General features: G+C 40.8%; 1 protein-coding gene across 1 annotated transcript in view; it reads left to right on the plus strand.

The window, feature by feature from the left end:
* sec63 (SEC63 homolog, protein translocation regulator) overlaps positions 1-19,985 on the plus strand; it is a 110,777-nt gene that overhangs the window by 35,966 nt on the left and 54,826 nt on the right. Inside the window, exons 3-5 of the mRNA XM_060856506.1 lie at positions 6,678-6,792; positions 12,420-12,532; positions 19,810-19,871. Of these exons, the coding sequence (XP_060712489.1) occupies positions 6,678-6,792; positions 12,420-12,532; positions 19,810-19,871 (290 nt within the window). The remainder of the gene's footprint in view (positions 1-6,677; positions 6,793-12,419; positions 12,533-19,809; positions 19,872-19,985) is intronic.

Consider the following 19,985-nt stretch of genomic DNA (forward strand, 5'->3'; position numbering starts at 1 on the left):
CAATTACCTCTTGCATTCAATGAGAACATTGTTCTAGTACATCCTTTTGTTTTAGAATTTCCTCCCAAAATATTTAACAAAGAGAATTCTATACCACAGCTGTCACATGCTTCTAACAACTCATTTTATTTCCTTTGCTGTCCAGCCTAAGAGCAACTTTACCCATCAAAACTATGTTGAAACAGTTGCACTTCAATATCCCATCAGCAAGATTTGTGTGAGAGGCATCACTACAAATCACTAATTCCATGTTTTTAGGACCACCCAATAAATTTCAGTATTCATTTGTCCATTTTGCTTTGACATTTTATTTGCCCTTAAAATGTCCTCTGCTTCTTCGGAGTACTTTAGTTCAATACTTTGAAGCTAACATCTGGTCTTGAGTGCATAACCAGTTCAACTACCCAATCAAACTTTGTAGCTATTCTTTTTTTAATGATCCCAGCTGATGGCAATATAGGGCAAATCCAGTGCCAGAGACAAACCTGACTTAATAGATCATAAGTTCATGTGTAGTAAATTACTGTGATTGACACATTCACATGAGGCTACCAATATTGTTTAACAAGGGCATGTTATATTCTGATGTTCTAATCCTGTGTTTTCTGTTCTGACAACTTAAAAACCTGTACACAAACTGTTACAGCCTGGAGACTTCAAGTTTAAGAACCTTTTGGCTAGATTGAAACTTGGTACTGAACTAAATTGAAATCAGAGTCTTTTCCTGTGACGTAAAAAAGCAACTTCCAAAACATTTAGTCAATCAACAGCACAGATATCCCTTGACTGTGAAGTCACATGCTTTGTTGGAAATTACGTAGTTAGTTCACTGTTCCATGTAGGTTTGACCTGGTTTCTTAAAATAAAAATCTCATTACAAAACTGTAACTGCACACATTTTGTGTTAACTTGTTAAAGTCCAGATTTCCAAACTGCCAACTTTTATACACCATTATCTTCAGCTTTGACATCTTTGTGACCTATCATCATCTGGGATGGAAGAACCACACCCTAAATAAGATCACCGCTTCAATGCTTCTCCCGATCCATTATGTTTAATGGTTATACCATATATTTAAAGCCTTTGAAGCCTGGTGTTGAATCTTAAGTATTACTTTCATGTTATTAATCATGCAGTTTGAGTTTCGCAGTATCTTCCCCATAAGAATTTATTAACATACCTATCAAAGATGCCTGAACATTTCCCTTCTTGCCAATACAACTTTTGTGGGATCTCCTTTCAGTTGAGCACAATCTTATTCCACAAAATGGATCCAGTTGAAAAATACCGTGCCCATAAATCGCCATTCAGGCTGTAAACAGGTTGGTTTAGTTGCCCTCTGTATTGCTTGCCTCTGTAGGCAGTTTCAGAAACACAATTAATGGAAATATTTCACACTACAGAAGCATTGCTTTCATGTCAGTTGATCTGCACTCTCAAATGTTACCAAAAGTTAGACTTTCAACATTATTTTTGTCATTGTATGAGAGTCAACTGTATCTGTAATGCCCATTTGCTCTTCAAAACACTGAGCAGCTGTTTTGTCTCATTTTCAGTGATCTTTTCTGTATTAATCCATTTATGTGACAGGTCTGACTGTTCTTCATCTTGTATTTCAGAGCAAATTGCAAATTCTTTCCAGCTATCTAATTCCATCTTTGCATTTTCCAGTGGCTCAGTGATTAGCACTGCTGCCTCTCAGCACCAGGAACCCAGGTTCGATTCCAGCCTTTGGTGACTGTATGTATGGAGTTTGCACATTCTCCCCCTGTCTATGTGGGTTTCCTCAGGGTGCTCCAGTTTCCTCCCACAGTCCAAAAATGTTCATGTTAGGTGAATTGGCTGTGCTAAATTGCCCATAGTGTTCAGGGATGTGTAGGCTAAGTATATTAGGGGTAGGGAGAATGGGTCTGGGTGCGTTACTCTTCAGAGGGGACTTGTTGGGTCTAAGTGCCCTGTTTCCACACTGTAAGGATTTAGATTTTGTATTAATTCAACCTGTGGTTTATTGGAATTTCATGGTGTAGTCCTATGTAGAAAGTTCTGCAGGATTCCTTTTTTTTTGTTATCTATACAAGTTACAGTCTCTACTTGTAACTTGACATTTGGAACTGCTGCAGCAAAATCTGTCTTCTCTCTTTCCCCTCCTCCTCGGCTCTTCCTCCCCCTTTTTCTCTTTCTTTACCCCATTCTCTTATCTCTCTCTTCAACCCCTACTAGCTTATGTTGCGCACTTCTTCCCCCCCACATGTAACCCCCACTTGTGTTGCCTTCTTTCTCTTTGCTCGCTCTGTGCGCGCGGTCACACATCATCAGAAACTTTGTCCAGCATGTGATGGGTTGGAATCAGTTCAGTGGAGAAAGTGAGGACTGCAGATGCTGGAGATCAGAGCTGAAAATGTGTTGCTGGAAAAGCACAACAGGTCAGGCAACATCCAAGGAGCAGGAGAATCGATGTTTCGGGCATGAGCCCTTCTTCAGACTCATGCCCGAAATGGCGATTCTCCTGCTTCTTGGATGCTGCCTGACCTGCTGCGCTTTTCCAGCAACACATTTTCAGCTGGAATCAGTTCAGAGAAAGTTTACCAGTCTAATACCTAGTAGATGTTTTGTAAGGAAAGGTTGGGCATAACTAAGCTTGTACCTGCAGATGTTTAGAAGAGCAAGAAGAGACTTACTGGAACATACAAGATCTTGAGGATTCTTGACAGGGCAGGTATGGAGAGGATGTTTACTCTGAGAGGAGAATTGTGGACTGGGGGTCGCTGTTTGAAAATTAGGAGTTGACCATTTAAAATAGGGTGAGGCAGATATCCTTTTCTCCCTTATTGTGTCTTTTGAATTCCTTTCCTCAACAGATGGTGGAAACAGAGTCCTTGAATATGTTTAAGATAGAGATGAATATATTCCTGTTGAGCAGGTGGAAGGCTTCCAGCAGTAGGCAGAAATGTGGCTGAGGTTATAAGCTGATCAACAGTGATACTATTAAATGGCAGAGCAGGCGTTAGAGGCTAAATGGCTTACTTGTCCTCCTAATCTGTTATTTAATATAGGAGTCATCCTCAAATCCACTATTAGAACTTGCACTGTTTATTTTCCATGCATTTATCCCATTTTGTCAGTCCATGAACCTCACATTTTGATCATCATCTTGAACATTTAACCAATATTTGAACTTGTAGTTTTTCCTCCATGTCCCACAATAGCTCCATCTCTCAATTCACTGTACTGTCCAGGAACATATCACCAAGGCCCCCACATTAGGCAATGCTGTAAAACATCAGCATCTAATCAACAATGTGAAACTATTGTGTCCAATGTACAATCTCAATTCAGCAAATTAACACACTGTCAACTCCTCCAAATATCAGTAATCTGATGGAAGGTGTCACTGATCATGGTATCAAGCTGCACTTTTCCAGCAGTAATCAGCTGATTGCTGAGTTTGGGTTCTACCAGGGCTAATCTGCTCTTGAACTTGTCACAATCTCGGTCCAAGCATGGCTAAGCAGTTTGAATTCAAGAGAGGTGGTAAGAGTGACTACTGTTGACATCAAGGCAGTATTTGACCGAGAAACAGGTTAAGGAGCCCTGGTGAAATTCAAATGAGCCAGAAGGAAGCAGGAAACTCTCAGTTGGTGTCTCACTTCGCACAAAGGAAAATGATTGAAGTTGGAAACAACACATCTCAGTCCTTTTGAAAATTGCTGCAGTTTCATGTCCTTGGCTCAACTTTAATCAACTGTTTTATCATTTAATTTCTCTTTTTCTTAATTTGCAGAGATTGCAGAAACTTATTTTTAAATAGTTTTATCAAGCATTAGCTTGATGTGGGTCGGTAATGCTTTTAGCTTAGCATCAGAAAGCTGAGATCAAATATTTGCACGTTTAAAAAGCTTGAAAACTTAGAGTTTTATTTGGTCAAGGTGATTGAGACCACATAGTTCTTCTCCTAACACAGTTGGAGACAAAAAAGCTGCAATCCACTGTAGACAAGCAGGAGGTTGGAAGAAAACAACAAGCCAGGCACCATCAGGAGGTGGGGAAGTTGATGTTTTGAGTCGAGACCCTTCAGGATGCGGTAGGGTGAAGGGAGCTCAAATAAATGGGAGTGGGGTGGGGCTGGGGGAAAGTTCGGTCAGATAGCGATAGGTAGATGCAGATAGGAGGTTATTATGATTTGTCAATGGGCAGGGAGGAGCAGATAGGTGGGAAAGATGATGAACAGGTCAGGTCAAGGAGGTGGGAAGTAGTAAGGGCTGAACATGGACTGAGGTTGGGGGTGGGGAGATAGCGAAGCTGGTGAGGAAGGGAGGAGGCAGGGCTGGTATTTGAAACTGGAGAACTCAATATAGAGTTCTCTGAACTGTAGGAGGCCTGGGCGGAAGGTGAGATGGCGGTCCTCTGATTGGCCGTGCCAATGGAGCAGGCTGAGGATAGATATGTCGGAGGGGGAATTGAAATGGACAGTGCCTGGGAGGTCAGGCTGGCCATTTAGGGCACGGCAACAATGCTAGGTGAACCAGTCACCTAGTGTACATTTGGTCTCACCTAGTGTAGGGAAGAGCTCCAGATAGCTTCTCTCTTTCCACACCCTGAACCTCATTCCATGTCCAGCCCTTACTCTCCTCCCTGCTTCCTTGACCTGACTTAACCTGTCCATCTTCCTTCCCACCTACCTGTTGCACCCTTCCCACTGACCAATCACAATAACCCCTACCTGCATCCACCTTTCGTTATCCCAACTATCTTTCACCTGTAGAGAAGACCACATTGGCAGCTCCAGATGCAGTAACTAGGTTGGAGAAGATGGTGAACCTCTCTCTCACCTGGAAAGATTGTTTGGGATCCTGGATGTAGCTGAAGGAAGTGGTGTGCGGGCAGTGTTGCACTTTTGCTTGTTACCGGAAAAGTTACAACACCTGCCCTTACGCTGCCTCCCTTACCTCCGTTCAGGGCTCCAAACCATCCTTCCTGGTGAGTCAGAGGTTCACCTGCATCTCCAGCCAAGCCTACTGCATCCAGTGCTCCTGAGGTGGTCTTCTCTACATTGGTGAGACCAAACGTAGACTAGGTGACCGTTTCACGGAGCATTGTTGCCGGGCTCTAAATGGCCAGTCTGACATCTATTTCAGTTCCCCCTCCCACTCCCCTTCTGGCGTCCATCCTCAGCCTCCTTCCTTGCTGCAGCAAATCACCATCTTCTGCCTGGGCAGCCTACAGCCCAGGAGACTCAACATTAAGTTTTCCGATTTCAAATAACCTTTCCGCCCATCCTCTGGCTCCCTTTCTAGCCCTGTCACCTCTTTTCCATTCTACCTCCCGCATCACTAACTTCTCTAACTTTACCCCCAACCTCATTCCATGTCCAGCCCTTACTCTCCTTCACTTCTCTTTGACTTGACTTACCTGTCCATATTTTCCTACCTATGAGTTCCATTTTTCCCACTGACTGATCACAACAGCCCCCTACCTGCATCTACCTATGGCTATCTCACCTATCTTCCCCCAGCTCCATCCCCCTCCCTGTATTTATTTCTGAGCTGACTGACCCCTTCCCCATTCTGATGAAGGGTCTTGACCTGAAACATTCACTTCACCTCCTGATGCTGCCTGGCTTGCTGTGTTCTTCTAGCCTCCTGTGTTTCTACTCCTAACAGAGTGCCTGTCATGACTGCCTTTTCTTGTCCGTGTGTAAAGCACTTTGGGACATCTTGAAGGAATGATCAGGCACAGTGCAAACACAAGTTTCTATTTCTGTCCATTCCAGAATGTGTAGTGATGTGGTGTACTCTGTAAGCTAAATATTATGTAAAGTGATCATATTGGATCAACTTGTAATGAATAAAAATTTAAATTGTGACCATGTTCTCACTGATTTTTGTGGATGAAGCTGAAAGCCAAGACCGTGCAGCATTTTCACAAATTCTAATTAGTAACGTTTGTTTAGTCTGCCTGGGCACTGAATAGCACTCCTAATTACTAATACACTCTTAGAGGATCTATTCTCTAATCTTTTCTGTGTTGTTATTTCTGAAATGGAACAAAGCAGTTGGATCCCTTCCTTTATTTCAAGAATTAGCTGTGCCTTTTTTTTTAATTTGTGTAAGGCTGCTCACTAATGTCATAGTGTTCCTCCAATGACAGAACAGCTCATATCCGCATTCAGTCACACACATAACCTCCTTACTTGGACTGACCATTGGCATGTAACTTTAGTGTCACATGAGTGCCAGGATTAAGTAAAGGAATAAATCCAACTACCTTCCAATTTCACTTGTAAAAGTGCAACAGTTGTTTCTTTCCTCAACTCTTGACAGGGTTTCAAAGTTGTGACCTTTGGGTTACAAATAATTTGAAGATGATGGATCAGCACTGGTTAATAGACCAGGGCAGAATTCTGTCAGATATTCTGCATTGTGGCTCATGCTATGACTTCTCCAAGTCTTGTCACAATCTAAAAGGCTCACGTAAGAAAGTGATGGAATATTTATTATTGACATAGATGGGGTATATTTACATATGGATGGATGTGATGGTGGACTTCATTGAAAATTATAATATTACATATGACATGGGAGCTATATGCTGAGAATGAAAGATTTTTTAAAGATGTTGTTAAGGTGTTGGTAAATTTCTGTAAAGAACTTTCTAATTATTTATTCTTTTTACACAGAAAAATAGGACTCATTTCTGGATGGATACTACTTTGCTGTCTTTTATACAAAGTTTCAATAATAGAAAACAGAGAAAAAGAATATAACCCATACGAAGTGCTTGGAGTCGACCCTGTAAGTAATTAATCGATTGTTTTCTGTCAAGGAATGGTGTTATATGATGTACAATGACGAGGGTATTCTCCTAACACACCCTATAACTGGTACTCTCTCCCCATGTTCTAGTCTTTGTCCTTTATTTGCACCAGTCTTAGACCTTGAAAACATGGGGAAAAAACACTATGTATGAAGTTGCTTGTATTGCTTTTTGACTTGCTCAACAGGAGCAGAATTGATAAATTGCCATTTAATTTATCTTACTGTGGTGGGAAACTGTATGATGTCTCCTTGGCACACCAAAGACTCCCAAATCCTTCTCAGATTTTTGAGTTAAACTATATCCTACTTATTGTGGCATAATATGTCATTTTAGCATGATATCTGAGAATGACAAGTTCTTTGCCTGATAGATGTGCTGGAGTGCCTGTCTCCTGATGCTAGACCCTTGCCCAAAAGTCATAGGTGGCGATTTGCACAAGAACTGGAGAAAATAGATGCTTTTGGGAATAAGAGCAAGTGTCCCTGCATGCCACTTATGAATGTAGAGGAAACTATGCATACATCTGTTTAATAATAGGTCTATGGTTAGCTTCTGATTTGTGGAAGTACGATATTCAGGAAAATTGTTGTTAAAAATGAACATACCAATTTTCCTGAAAAGTACTGGCACTTTTTCAACATTGCTAGTGAGGTGAAAAGTTCTCATGAGGTTTGAAACCATGAGATAGTGGTCTAGTTTAATTATCACGAGCTGAATCTGGTTTATGAGAACATCGACACCCCACTTTAGTAACCAGACCCTTGGTTTTATATTATGTAACATTTTTTCTGTAAATTGAAATTTGCCTCTGAAACCAGGTTGATTTTTCATTGGAAATTTGTAGTGTGGCATGAAAAGTTAAAGGATGGGCAGTGGTGAATAGAGGTGGGGAAAAGAGCAATATTGTAGATACAGTGATCTGTTCTAAATGTTGTCTTGCTGCACTATTTTCCAAGATTTGTCAGGGGTGCAGTGTTTAAAAGAAAGGAAGAAAATCATGGCAGAGAAAGGTGTGAAAGTGCTTTGCATAAATTATGTTGTTGGGAGTGATGTTGGTTACTGGTATGCCAACATGGAAGTCCCACATCATCTGCTGAACAGCAACAGATGACGGGCAAGTTAATCTGCTTTGTGGTGCTGGAGTTTTGACGTTTGGGAAGGACACCAGGGAAATTCTCAGAATTTAATTGAACTCTGAAATAAGCTTCCAACCACATTTGTGCCATCACTAAGGTAATCTGTCTAACTCTACTATCACCTGAATTTGCCTCGGTCAGTTCATCTGCTGGAACCCCATGTCTTTGTTGGCTGTAGACTCCATTTATTCCTAAATACTTCTGTTGGGTCATCTACAGTCAATCCTTTATGAACTTGCACTCTTCCAAACATCTGCCTGAGTCAAAACTTGAAACAATTTCCTTTTCCCTGTTATCCAATCTTCACTGACATATATTCACTCCCCGTCAAGCAACGCCTTTTATTTTAAAAAATCTCATCCTTGTTTTCAAACCTCTTTTTAGCCAAGCTTCTCCTTTATCTCTGTAATCTCATGCTGCACCTTCTAAACCTATAAACTCTACCACCTCGAAGGCCAAGACAAGTAGATGTATGGAAACACCACTACCTGAACGTTTTTCTCCAAGCCACTTACCATCCTGTCTTGGAATTATACCACCATTCCTTCACTGTTGCTATGCCAAAATCCTGGTACTCCATTCCTTCTAGCTCTGTGGGTTTACACCCCATAGGGTGCAGCGGTTCAAAAAGATGTGTTGACACCACCTTCTCTAGGGCAATTAATGCAGTATTGTCTGCATCTGATGAACAATTAACATTTTTTCTAAATAAGAATGCCCCCTCAGGTATTTGCACTTATCTAATTCTGACTTTGTGCATCATTTTTAGTTGCTTTGTATTATTAGCTATGACTTCAGTTGCCTACTCATAGAGTCATAATCATAGAGGTGTACAGCATGGATTCTGGATCAGTGATGCTGGAAGAGCACAGCCGTTCAGGCAGCATCCAACGAGCAGCGAAATCGACGTTTCGGGCAAAAGCCCTTCATCAGGAATAAAAGCAAACCCAATCTAGTCCCACCTGCCAGCATCCGGCCCATATCCCTCCAAGCCCTTCCTATTCATATACCAATCCGGATGCCTTTTAAATGTTGCAATTGTGCTAGCCTCCACCACTGGCAGCTGATTCCATACACATCCCACCTTCTGCTTGAAAAGGTTGCCCCATCTCTTTTATATCTTTCCCCTCTTACCCTAAATCTATGCCCTCTAGTTCAGGACTCCCTCACCCCAGGGAAGAGATGTTGTCTATTTATCTTATCCATGCCCCTCATGGTTTTATGTATCTCAATAAGGTAACCCCTCAGCCTCCAACGCTTCAGGGCAAACAGCTCCAGCCTATTCAACCTCTCCCTGTAGCTCAAATCCTCCAACCCTGGCAACATCCTTCTTTCTGAACTCTTTCAAGTTTCACAACATCTTTCCGATAGGAAGGAGACCAGAACTGCACACAATATTCTAAAAGTGGCCTAACCAATGTCCTGTACAGCCGCAACATGACCTCCCAACTCCTGTACTCAATACTCTGACCAATAAAAGAAAGCATACCAATTGCCGCCTTCACTATCCTATCTACCTGCGACTCCACTTTCAAGGAGCTATGAACCGACACTGCAAGGTTTCTGTGTTCAGCAACACTCCCTAGGACCTTACCATTAAGTGTATAAGTACTGCTTATATTTGCTTTCCCAAAATGCAGTATCTAGCATTTATCTGAATTAAACTCCATCTGCCACTTCTCAGCCCATTGGCCCATCTGATCAAGATCTCGTTGTAATCTGAGGTAACCTTCTTCGCTATCCACAATATCTCCAATTTTGGTGAGATTTGTAAACTTACTAACTGTACTTCTTATGCTCACATCCAAATCATTTATATAAATGACGAAAAGTAAAGGACCCAGCACTGATCCTTGTGGCAGTCCACTGGTCACAGGCCTCCAGTCTGAAAAACAACCCTCCACCGCCACCCTCTGTCTTCTACCTTTGAGCCAGTTCTGTATCCAAATGGCTAGTTCTCCCTGTATTCCATGAGCTCTAACTTCGAATGCCTTACTAAAGTCTGGAAAGATCACGTCCACTGCTCTGCCCTCATCAGCCCTCTTTTTGCTACTTCAAAAACACTCAATCACGTTTGTGAGACATGATTTCCAATGCACAAAGCCATGTTGACTATCATAATCAATCCTTGCCTTTCCAAGTACATGTACATCTAGTCCCTCAGGAATCCATCTAAACCCTTAGCAACTTGTGCTCACCTGTCTGTAGTTCCCTGTCTTGTCCTTACCACCTTTCTTAAACCGTGGCACTACATTAACCAACATCCAATCTTTCGGCACCTCACCTGTGAATATCGATGATACAAATATCTCAGTAAGGGACCCAGCAATCACCTTCCTAGCTTCCCACAGAGTTCTAGGGTACACCTGATCAGATCCTTGGGATTTATCCATTTTTGTGTTTGAAGGCATCCAACACTTCCTCCTCTGTAATATGGACATATTTATATCTTCCATATTCTTTCCGCAATAAACTCTGATGTAAAATATTAGTTTAGTATCTCCGCCATCTCCTGCTGTTCCACACAAAGGCTGCCTCGCTCATTTTTGCGAGGCTCTATTCTCTCCCTAGTTACCCTTTTGTCCTTAATGTATTTGTAAAAGCCCTTTGGATTCTCCTTAACTCTATTCCTCAAAGCTATCTCATGTCCCCTTTTTTTCCCTATTGATTTCCTTCTTCAGTATGCTGTTACTGCCTTTATATTCTTACGATTCATTTGATCTATTTTGTCTATACCTGACATATGCTTTCTTTTTCCTAATCAAACTCTCAATTTCTTTAGTCATTCAGAGTTCCCTATACCTACCTGCCTTTTCTTTCACCCTAACGGGGATGTACTGTCTCTAGCCGTCCCTTTATCTGTGAGCACCTGCCCCCTATCAGCTTCTGAAAGCTCTTGCCTAATACCATCAAAATTGGCCTTTCTCCAGTTTAGAACTTAAATTTTAGATCTGGTCTATCCTTTTCCATCACTATTTTAAAACTAATAGAATTATGGTCACTGGCCCCAAAGTACTCCCCCACTGACAACTCAGTCACCTGCCCTGCCTTATTTCCAAAGAATAGGTCAAGTTTGGCACCTTCTCTCGTAGGTACATCCACATACTGACTCAGGGCATTTTCTTATACCCAGTTAACAAATTCTTCTCCATCTAAACCCTTAACACTGTGACAGTCTGTGTTTGGAAAATTAAAATCCCCTACCATGACCACCCTATTATTCTTACAGATAGCTGAGATCTCCTCACAAATTTGTTTCTCTATTTCCCGTGGACTATTAGGGGGTCTATAATACAATCCCAATAAAGTGCTCGTCCCTTTCTTATTTGTCAGTTTCACCCAAATAACTTCCCTGGATGTATTTCCGGGAATATCCTCCCTCAGTACAGCTGTAATCCTATCCTTTATCAAAAATGCCACTTCCCTTCCCCTCTTGCCTCCCTTTCTGTCCTTCTGTCACATTTGTATCCTGGAACATTAAGCTGCCAGTCCTGTCTATCCCTGAACCACGTTTCTGTAATTGCTATGATATCCTAGTCCCATGTTCCTTACCATGCCTTGAGTTCATCTGCCTTCCCTGTTAGGTCTCCTGCATTCATCTCACTGTTTCACTTTCTCCCTTTAAGACTCCTTAAAACCTACCATTTTGGCGAAGCCTTTGAGGTACATAGGGTGAATAGCCAAGGTTTGTTTTTCACAGGCTAGGGGAATCCAAAACTAGAGGGCATAGGTTTAAGATAAGAGGAGAAAAGTTGAAAAGAGACCTAAGGGGCCACTTCTTTTACACAGGGAAGAGTGCATGTGTTGGAAGAGCTGCCAGAGGAAGTGGTAGAAGCATGGTACAATCACAACATTTAAAAGGTATCTGGATAGCTACATAATTAGGAAAGGTTTAAATGCTGGCACGTGGAACTGGAGTAATTTAGGATATCTGATCGGCATGGACCAGTTGAACTGAAGCGCTTGTTTCTATGCTGTACAGCACTGACTCTATCTGACTGAATATTTCTTCCTGTAGTTCTGTTGTATTTTGTTTTATAATATTCTTGTGAAATCCCTTAAAACTTGTTATGACATTACAGGCATTATACAGATGTATAGTTGATGAGACTTGAATTTTTTCCTCTGGAATATCACATTCAAAGAATGGACTTTGTATTGTCTTCGTTCAATCCGTAACATTAATATAACTTTAAAAAAATAATAGTATGATATGGTACAAATATGCCAAACTTCAATGCAGGAGTTTTTAAAATATAAATTTGACAGCTATTATCTAGGATTTCCATACTGTGAACCAATTAGTGAACAATACTTTCAGTGCCCCAAGTATGCAAAGTACATTTCTGCAAATGTATGTTGACTTGTATCCAAACAGATTTTATTATTTTATTTGTATTGGGACAGAAATGGGTAATAACTTTTCCAATAGCTAACTGGTGTCTATTGTTTTCTTCCTAACCTAGGGAGCATCTGTGGCAGAAATTAAAAAGCAATATCGACAGTTGTCACTCAAACATCATCCAGATAAAGGAGGCGATGAAGTCCTGTTTATGAGGATTGCAAAAGCCTATGCTGCGTGAGTACTGGCAGTATCTACATGAATAGGCTTTTAACCAGGAAAAGAAACAGTGTAGGAGTTTTCTTTTTAAGAAACATTGCCAGTAGGAGTAAGGTTCGGCCTGTTAGTCTGATCCACAGTTCAGTTTGAGTCTGTCTGATCCTCTTATCTCAACACCATACTCCCACATGTTCCCCTACCCTTGATACCTTTTGGTGTCTAGCAATCTGTCTCTTAATTATATATTCCATGACTTAGCAAGCACTGCCTAATGCTGTAGAGAGTTCCCCAGGTTCACCGTCCTCTGAGTGAAAAAGTTCCTAATCTCAGTTCTATATGTCCTATCCATATCCCACAAGCAAAAGAAGTCTGGCCACTTCTGTCAAAATTACACTATTCAAATGAGATTGACTTTAATTCTTTAAAACTAAAGCGAGTACAGTCCTAATCAAATCAAACTCTTCTCATATGACAAACCTTCTATTCCAGGAGTCGGTCTCATAAGCCTTCATTATACATCCTCTGTGGCAAGTAGATCTTTCAGACCATAAGGCGTAGGAGCAGAAGTTGCCCATTTAGCCTATCAAGTTTGCATCACCGTTCATTTAGACCACTGCTTAATTTAGGATTTAGAACTCCATTTGTTTTTCTCTCATAATTCGTATTTCTCGTTCTGATTAAAAAATTGTCTATCCCAGCCTTGAAGTTGTTTAACAAACTAGCCTTGACAGCCCTCCATGGTAACAACTTTCTCAGATTCACTATCTCCTGAGAGAATAAATTCCTCCTCATCTCAGTCTTAAATGGGCAACCATTTGATCTGAGATTACGTCCTCTGGTCCTCGACTACCATGCAAGGAGATCAACCTCTCAGCATCTACCCTGTCCAAGAATATTCACTTCTTGATTGTTGCTCACAATCTGCATAATCTTGCGTTGTTCCTGTGTTATATTTCATCTGCCAAGTGTATGCACGCTCATTTGACCTGTCAGTCTCCCTCTGACTCCATGTATCATACTCATCAACTGCCTTCCCACTTTGTTTTTTGTGTATTCAGTATACTTAGTACATTCACTTCCCTCATCTACCTCATTAATAATAATAATAATGCAGATGTGGACCCAGCACTGATCCTTGGTCCAGTCCACTAGTTACAGTTTGTCATCCTGAAAATATATTCCTTATTCTCAATTCTGCCTTCTAACAGTTAGCCAATCTTCTATTCATGCCAATATACTATTCCTGGCACCATGGACTCTTATTAAGCAGCCTTATGTATGGTATCTTATGAAACCCTTTTAGAAGTCCAAATAGGCTATGATGACTAGTTCCCCTTTATCTATCCTCAAATAATTGTAATGAATTTGCAAGGTGCGATTTCCCCTTCCTGAAGCCACGTTGACTCTGCTTGATTGTTATTTTTCTAAATACTATGCCATTGCATTCATTGTAATAGACTAAAATTTTCCCGGCTGCTGATGTTAAACTAACTGGCTTATTGTCAGTTTCCTACTTTTGGTTTTCCTCCCATTTAAAATAAGGATGTTGCATCAGGTTTCAAACTTGAACCTTTTCAGAATCGGAGATCATAGAAGACTACATTTCTATTTTTCCACTGAAACACTGCCCCCCTCACCAAAAATCCTATTGCCTTTGATTACTTTGTATTTTTGGAATGCTATTCATGCTGACTACTGTGAGGACCAATGCAAAGTCTTTGTTCAACTTCTCTGCCTTTTTATTGCTCCCGATTATTTCCCCAACTTCATTCTCTAGGGCCTTGTGGTCACTTTGGCTTCTATCGTATTTCTGTTAAAAGAAGCATTTACTATCTTGTTTGTTTTGTTAGCTTGCCCTTTGCAATAGACTCTGGGGGCTGATTGGTTTGTAATTGCTTTTATTCTCTCTCCCTCCCTCCTCTAAATGGTGCATGTACGTTTGTCTCCTTCCAATCTGCTGACACAATTCTGAATCTGAATTTTGGAAGGTGATAATCAAACCATTTATTGTCACCACCTTTAGAACCTGGGGCTGTAGATGATTTGGCTTTGAGGATTTATCAGCTTTCAGTTCCATAAATTTCACTACTATGTTTTTAAAACTGGGACTAAGTTCCTTCAATTCCTCCTCCTCCTCCTTAGATCCTTGTCTTACAATAAACTATTTTGACATGTTTATGAACTGTGGGCAATACTAGAGTCATAGAGATGTACAGGACAGAAACAAGACCCTTCGATTCAACTTGTCCATGCCAACCAGATATCTTAAATTAATATAGTTCCATTTGCCAGTACTTGACCCATATCCCTCTAATCCCTTCCTATTCATATACTCAACCAGATGCCTTTTAAATGTTGTAATTGTACCAGTCTCCACCACTTCTTTCTCTGGCAGCTCATTCCATACACACCACTCGCTGTGTGAAAAAAGTTGCCCGTTATCCATCACTTCCTCAGGAAGTTCATTCCACAGGCAAACACTGTTTAAAAATAAAATGCCCCTCATGCTAATTTTAAATCTCTCTCCTCTCACCTTAAAAATGTGCCCTCTAGTTTTGAAATTCCCCATCCTACCATTTATCCTATATATACCCCTCATGACCTTATGAACTTCTATAAGGTCACCTGAACCCCTCTGATCCCGTGAAAACAACATTCCAGCCTATCCAGCCTTTCCTTATAACTGAAACCTTCCATCGCTGGCAACGTTCTGGTAAACCTCTTCTGAACCCTCTCCAGCTTAATAATATCCTTCCTACAAATGAGTGACCAGAACTAGACACAGTACTCCAGAAAAGGCCTCATATGTTTTGAATTGTGGAGATGCTTGTAGGTTCCTTTCCCAGATTTCTTTCCCTGAACCAAACGAGTTCTTTTATACCAATCCTTCTTCACTATTATTGGTGCTAACCCATGAATTACCAGATTTATTGAAGATATTTTTGTGAATCTGTTCAGGCATGTTATTGCACACCTCTGAAGTAGGTGGAATTTAAATGCAGAACTTGTCCAGAAGTGTGGACAGGACCAAGGCACCACAAGGGCCCATTAATTTCTAATTTACACGACTAGCTACTTTAGGTATTTATGAACAGGTTGATTTAAAAATATGGCACACCTTCACGAGTTTTGAGAAGATTTGTAGCTCACATTGAGGATTTGGATGTAGGTTTGCTCACTGAGCTGGAAGGTTCATTTCCAGATGTTTCATTACTCTACTAGATAACATCTTCAGTGGGCTTCAGTCGAAGCAATGCTGAAAATTCCTGCTTTCTATTTAACTTCAAACTTCAAACCAACATCTACAGGAAAGCAACACATCTAGATCAAATACTGAACTACAGAAGCAATCATCCCAACACATTCAAACGAAGCTGCATTAGAACATTATTTCAATGAACCAACACACACTGCAGCACGGAGCAGGGAAAAATCACCTATATCGTGTATTCAAAATGAATGGGTACCCAGTGAACACAGTTTGCTGATTTCTCAGCAACAAACCCAAACAAGCAGACAAAACACGTTCAGAAACCCTAACCACTCTCCCCTACATCAAAGACATCTCGGAAATGACTGCCAGACTACCCAGACCCCTTGGCATCATGGTCGCCCACAAACCCACCAACACACTAAAACAGTAGATAATGAACTTGAAAGACCCTATACAGACAATGAGCAAAGCTAATATCATTTACAAAATACCTTGCAAGGACTGTAACAAACAGGCAGAAAGCTAGCCACCAGGATACATCACCAACTAGCCACAGAAAGACATGACCCTCTCTCACTAGTATCCTTACATACAGATGAGGAAGGACACCACATCCATCCTAGGACAAGCCAAACAAAGACACAAACGCGAATTCCTAGAAGCATGGCATTCCAACCGGAACTCTATCAACAAACACATCGAGTTAGACCCCATCTACCACCCCTTGAGAAAAGGAACAGGAAATGACATCACAAACCCAAACATATAGAAAGCAGGAATTTTCAGCAGTGCTTCGCTGGAGACCCACCGAAGATATTACCTAGTAGGGTAATACAAGGTCTGGAAATGAACCTTCCAGCTCAGCGAGGTATTCAATGTGACATACCTCCAGGAGCAGGTGGGACTTGACCTTAGGGTCTGCTTAGAAGTAGGGATGCTACCACCAGCCCTGAATGGATTTATTGAGCACTGTTTCATAATTTGCTATACTAAGATTTGGATTCACTCTCTTAGTTGCTGATATGATAACCAGTATATTGCATTGCAAAACAGCTGATTGTACCTATGGACTCTATTTGCATGTATTTGACTGTTAAATCCTAAGTGTTAAATACATCACACCCACTGCTGACCTTTCTGTAATAATTGACTGTAATGCTATTAATAACAGTAGCTAGTATGATAGTATTGTACCCATGGCTTTGATTATTTTGCTTCAGTGTGTCAAATTTTATTTTAAATAAAGAAATCGCAGGATTTCACCAGTGGTTTGGGAATGACATTCTTTGATAAAGCATGTGTTTTCAGTGAAAGCTAGTGAGCAGGGTCATAGTACCTAATGGACCAACATATTTCCTGCGAGTATATATCATACTTTAAGTTGCAATATCTCTTCTCCAGTGTATTCTGATAAGTGGAATCCTTGCATATGCTGCATTAATGAGTACAACAGGGCATGTCAGGAGCAGTATCAGGCATATCTGAAAATGAGGTGTTAACCTGATAAAAATATAACACAGAACTACTTGCATACCAAACAATGGAAACAATATACAGTAGACAGGGCAAAGTGATTCCGCAACCAATGGATCAGATCTAAGCTCTGCATTTTACCAAATACTTCCACAAACCCATCATCTTCAACAAGGGGGAGCAACATCAGTGCAAAAAACCTGGCTGAATTTGAATTCATCTTCACTCAGAAGGTGGCTGGATGCTCCATTTTGAGTTACTAAATCTGTTATCCGATTTAGCATGGTGGCAGTGCCACATTGCAGAATGGAGGGAACCCTCATTATGAAGACAGGACTTTGTCTCCACATGGCCTGAGGAGTGACCATTCATCCTGGTATTGATCTAGCCACATGCACCTGAAACAGGTAGATTGATGAGGGCAAGGTCAAGTTTATGGAGAGACGATGGCCTTGTGATATAATTGCTAGACTGTGAATCCAGGGAGTCAGGTAATGTTCTGGGGACCTTGGTTCAAATTCTGCCATGGCAGATGGGGGAGTTAAGTGTCTCATAATGACCATAACTTCATTGTCAATTGTTAGAAAAATCCATCTGGTTCACTAATGTCTTTTCGGGAAGGAAACTGCCATCCTTAACAGTTTGAACTACATGTGACTCTAGACCCACTGTAATGTGGTTGACTCTTAACTGTCCCTGGGATGGCAATAAATCATCCTGTGAAAGAATTTGAAATTAGGAGATTTTTTCCTCGTGTTGATTCCTTTGTCACATGCTGCAGATTGAACATAGCAGCTATGTCCTTTAGCCTGTCAGCTTGGACAATAATGCTGCTAACGAGCCGCTGTTGGTGATGGACATTGAAGACTCCCACCCAAATTATGTGCTGTGTCCTTGCTGCCTTCACTTCTTTGTACAAATGTTCTTCAATATGGTGGAATACCGGTTCATCAGTAGAAGTGGTGTGATAGCTGGTTATAAGCAAGAGGATTCGTAGAGTTATAATCAGTCATTTTAGGACGGAAACAGACCCTGCAGTCAGACTTGTCCATGCTGACCAAGCTTCCCAAACTAAACCAATCTTTCCTATTCATGTACCTATCTGAATGTCTTTTAAATGTTGTAACTGTACTTGCATCTACTACTTTCTCTGGCAGTTCATTCCACACGAGTGACCCTTTTTTAGAAAATTTGCTCACTGGGTTCCTTTTATATCTTTCCCCTCTCACCTGAAACTTATGCCCTCAAGTTTTGGACTCCCCTACCCTGGGCAAAAGACCTGGGGTAACATCCTTGTAAATTGTTTCTGCACACCCTCCAATTTAATAATCACCTTCCTGTAGCAGGGTGACCACAATTGTACACAGTCCTCCAAAAATGGCCTCACAATGTCCTATACAACTGCAACATGATGTCCCAACTCCTATATGTAATGATTCCTTGCCTATGTTTGACTTGGTGCTGTGAGATTTCATGGGGTCCAGATCTGGTGTTAAGGACTCCAAGGGCAACTCCTTTCTGACTCTGTATACCATTGTTCCACCACCTCTGTGCTGGTGGATCAAACCAGAATGTATAGTAGTAGTTTGGAATGTTGTCTACAAAGTGTGATTCCTTGTGTATAAAAAAATGTTAAGAAACAGCCTGACTAATTTCTGGGATAAGGTTGCCCCAATTTTGGCACAACTCCCCAGATGTTGGTCAAAAGGGCTTTGCAGACTCAACAGTGCTGTTTCTGCAATTGCCAACGTGTTGGGTTTGATCGAATTAAGTGACTTGCTGAGCCTTTTCAGAGGATCCCCTGTAGACCAGGCCAGATGTCATCAGTATGTTTCTGACCCTAAAGGGCATAAGTAGACCAGATATGATCTTACATTTGATTGCCGTTACATTGTTACCATTCAGCTGGCTTTAAATTTCAGATTTTATTATTGAATTCAAAATTCGCCATATGCCTTGGCAAAAATGTTTCCCGATCCATTAGCCGGAGCATCCTAATCATTAATTTTTGCCGTTACAGCTATGTTGCTGCTTACAAATTAATGTGAAATCTCTGGCTTAATGCTGCATGTGTTTGGGAGTTACTATATGTGCAGAATACAATGGATGCTATTGTAATGACTACTGACAATATTTAAATTTAAATCAAAAGATTGAGGTGTTAGATGAAGTAAAAAGGATAGTGGCTGCTTGGTTTAAATATTCCACCTTCCTGATTTTGATGTGGTCTGTGGAAGATTTGTGCCCTGAAAAAGGTTTGTTTGAAACTACCTGACTCGGATCTTCCAGTTTTGTCTGTATATAGTCGTCATAGTTGTGATCTCACCAGTCTGCAGAAGATGTGCTTACCTTAAGTATTTCAAATGTCAATAAAAATGCGCAAGGTATGTGATACGTGAGTGCATCATTTAATAAACAAGACTGAGAATTAAAATTGAGTCCTTGAGAATCAAACTGTAACCCTTAAACATCAAGAAGTGGCCCTCAAAAAAAAATGTCAAGATGGTCCCTTGAAAATAAACGTTTGACCCCTGAAATTCAGCTTCATGCTACTAGCATTTAGAATATCAGTTTTAATATTGATATACACTTAATTTTTGTCTTCTAGTTTAACAGATGAAGAGTCTCGCAAAAATTGGGAAGAATATGGCAATCCAGATGGTCCACAAGGTACTTTGCCACTTCAGGGATTTATTGTTCTTGCCAGTTTGTTTTGGGAAAATTCATTTCCCAGGCATTCAAACCAGAACTTCATTAACAAACATATGGATTTGGATCCCATTT

The sequence above is a fragment of the Hemiscyllium ocellatum genome, chromosome 3 (genome assembly GCF_020745735.1).
Source record: "Hemiscyllium ocellatum isolate sHemOce1 chromosome 3, sHemOce1.pat.X.cur, whole genome shotgun sequence".
In the NCBI taxonomy this organism is placed as follows: domain Eukaryota; kingdom Metazoa; phylum Chordata; class Chondrichthyes; order Orectolobiformes; family Hemiscylliidae; genus Hemiscyllium; species Hemiscyllium ocellatum.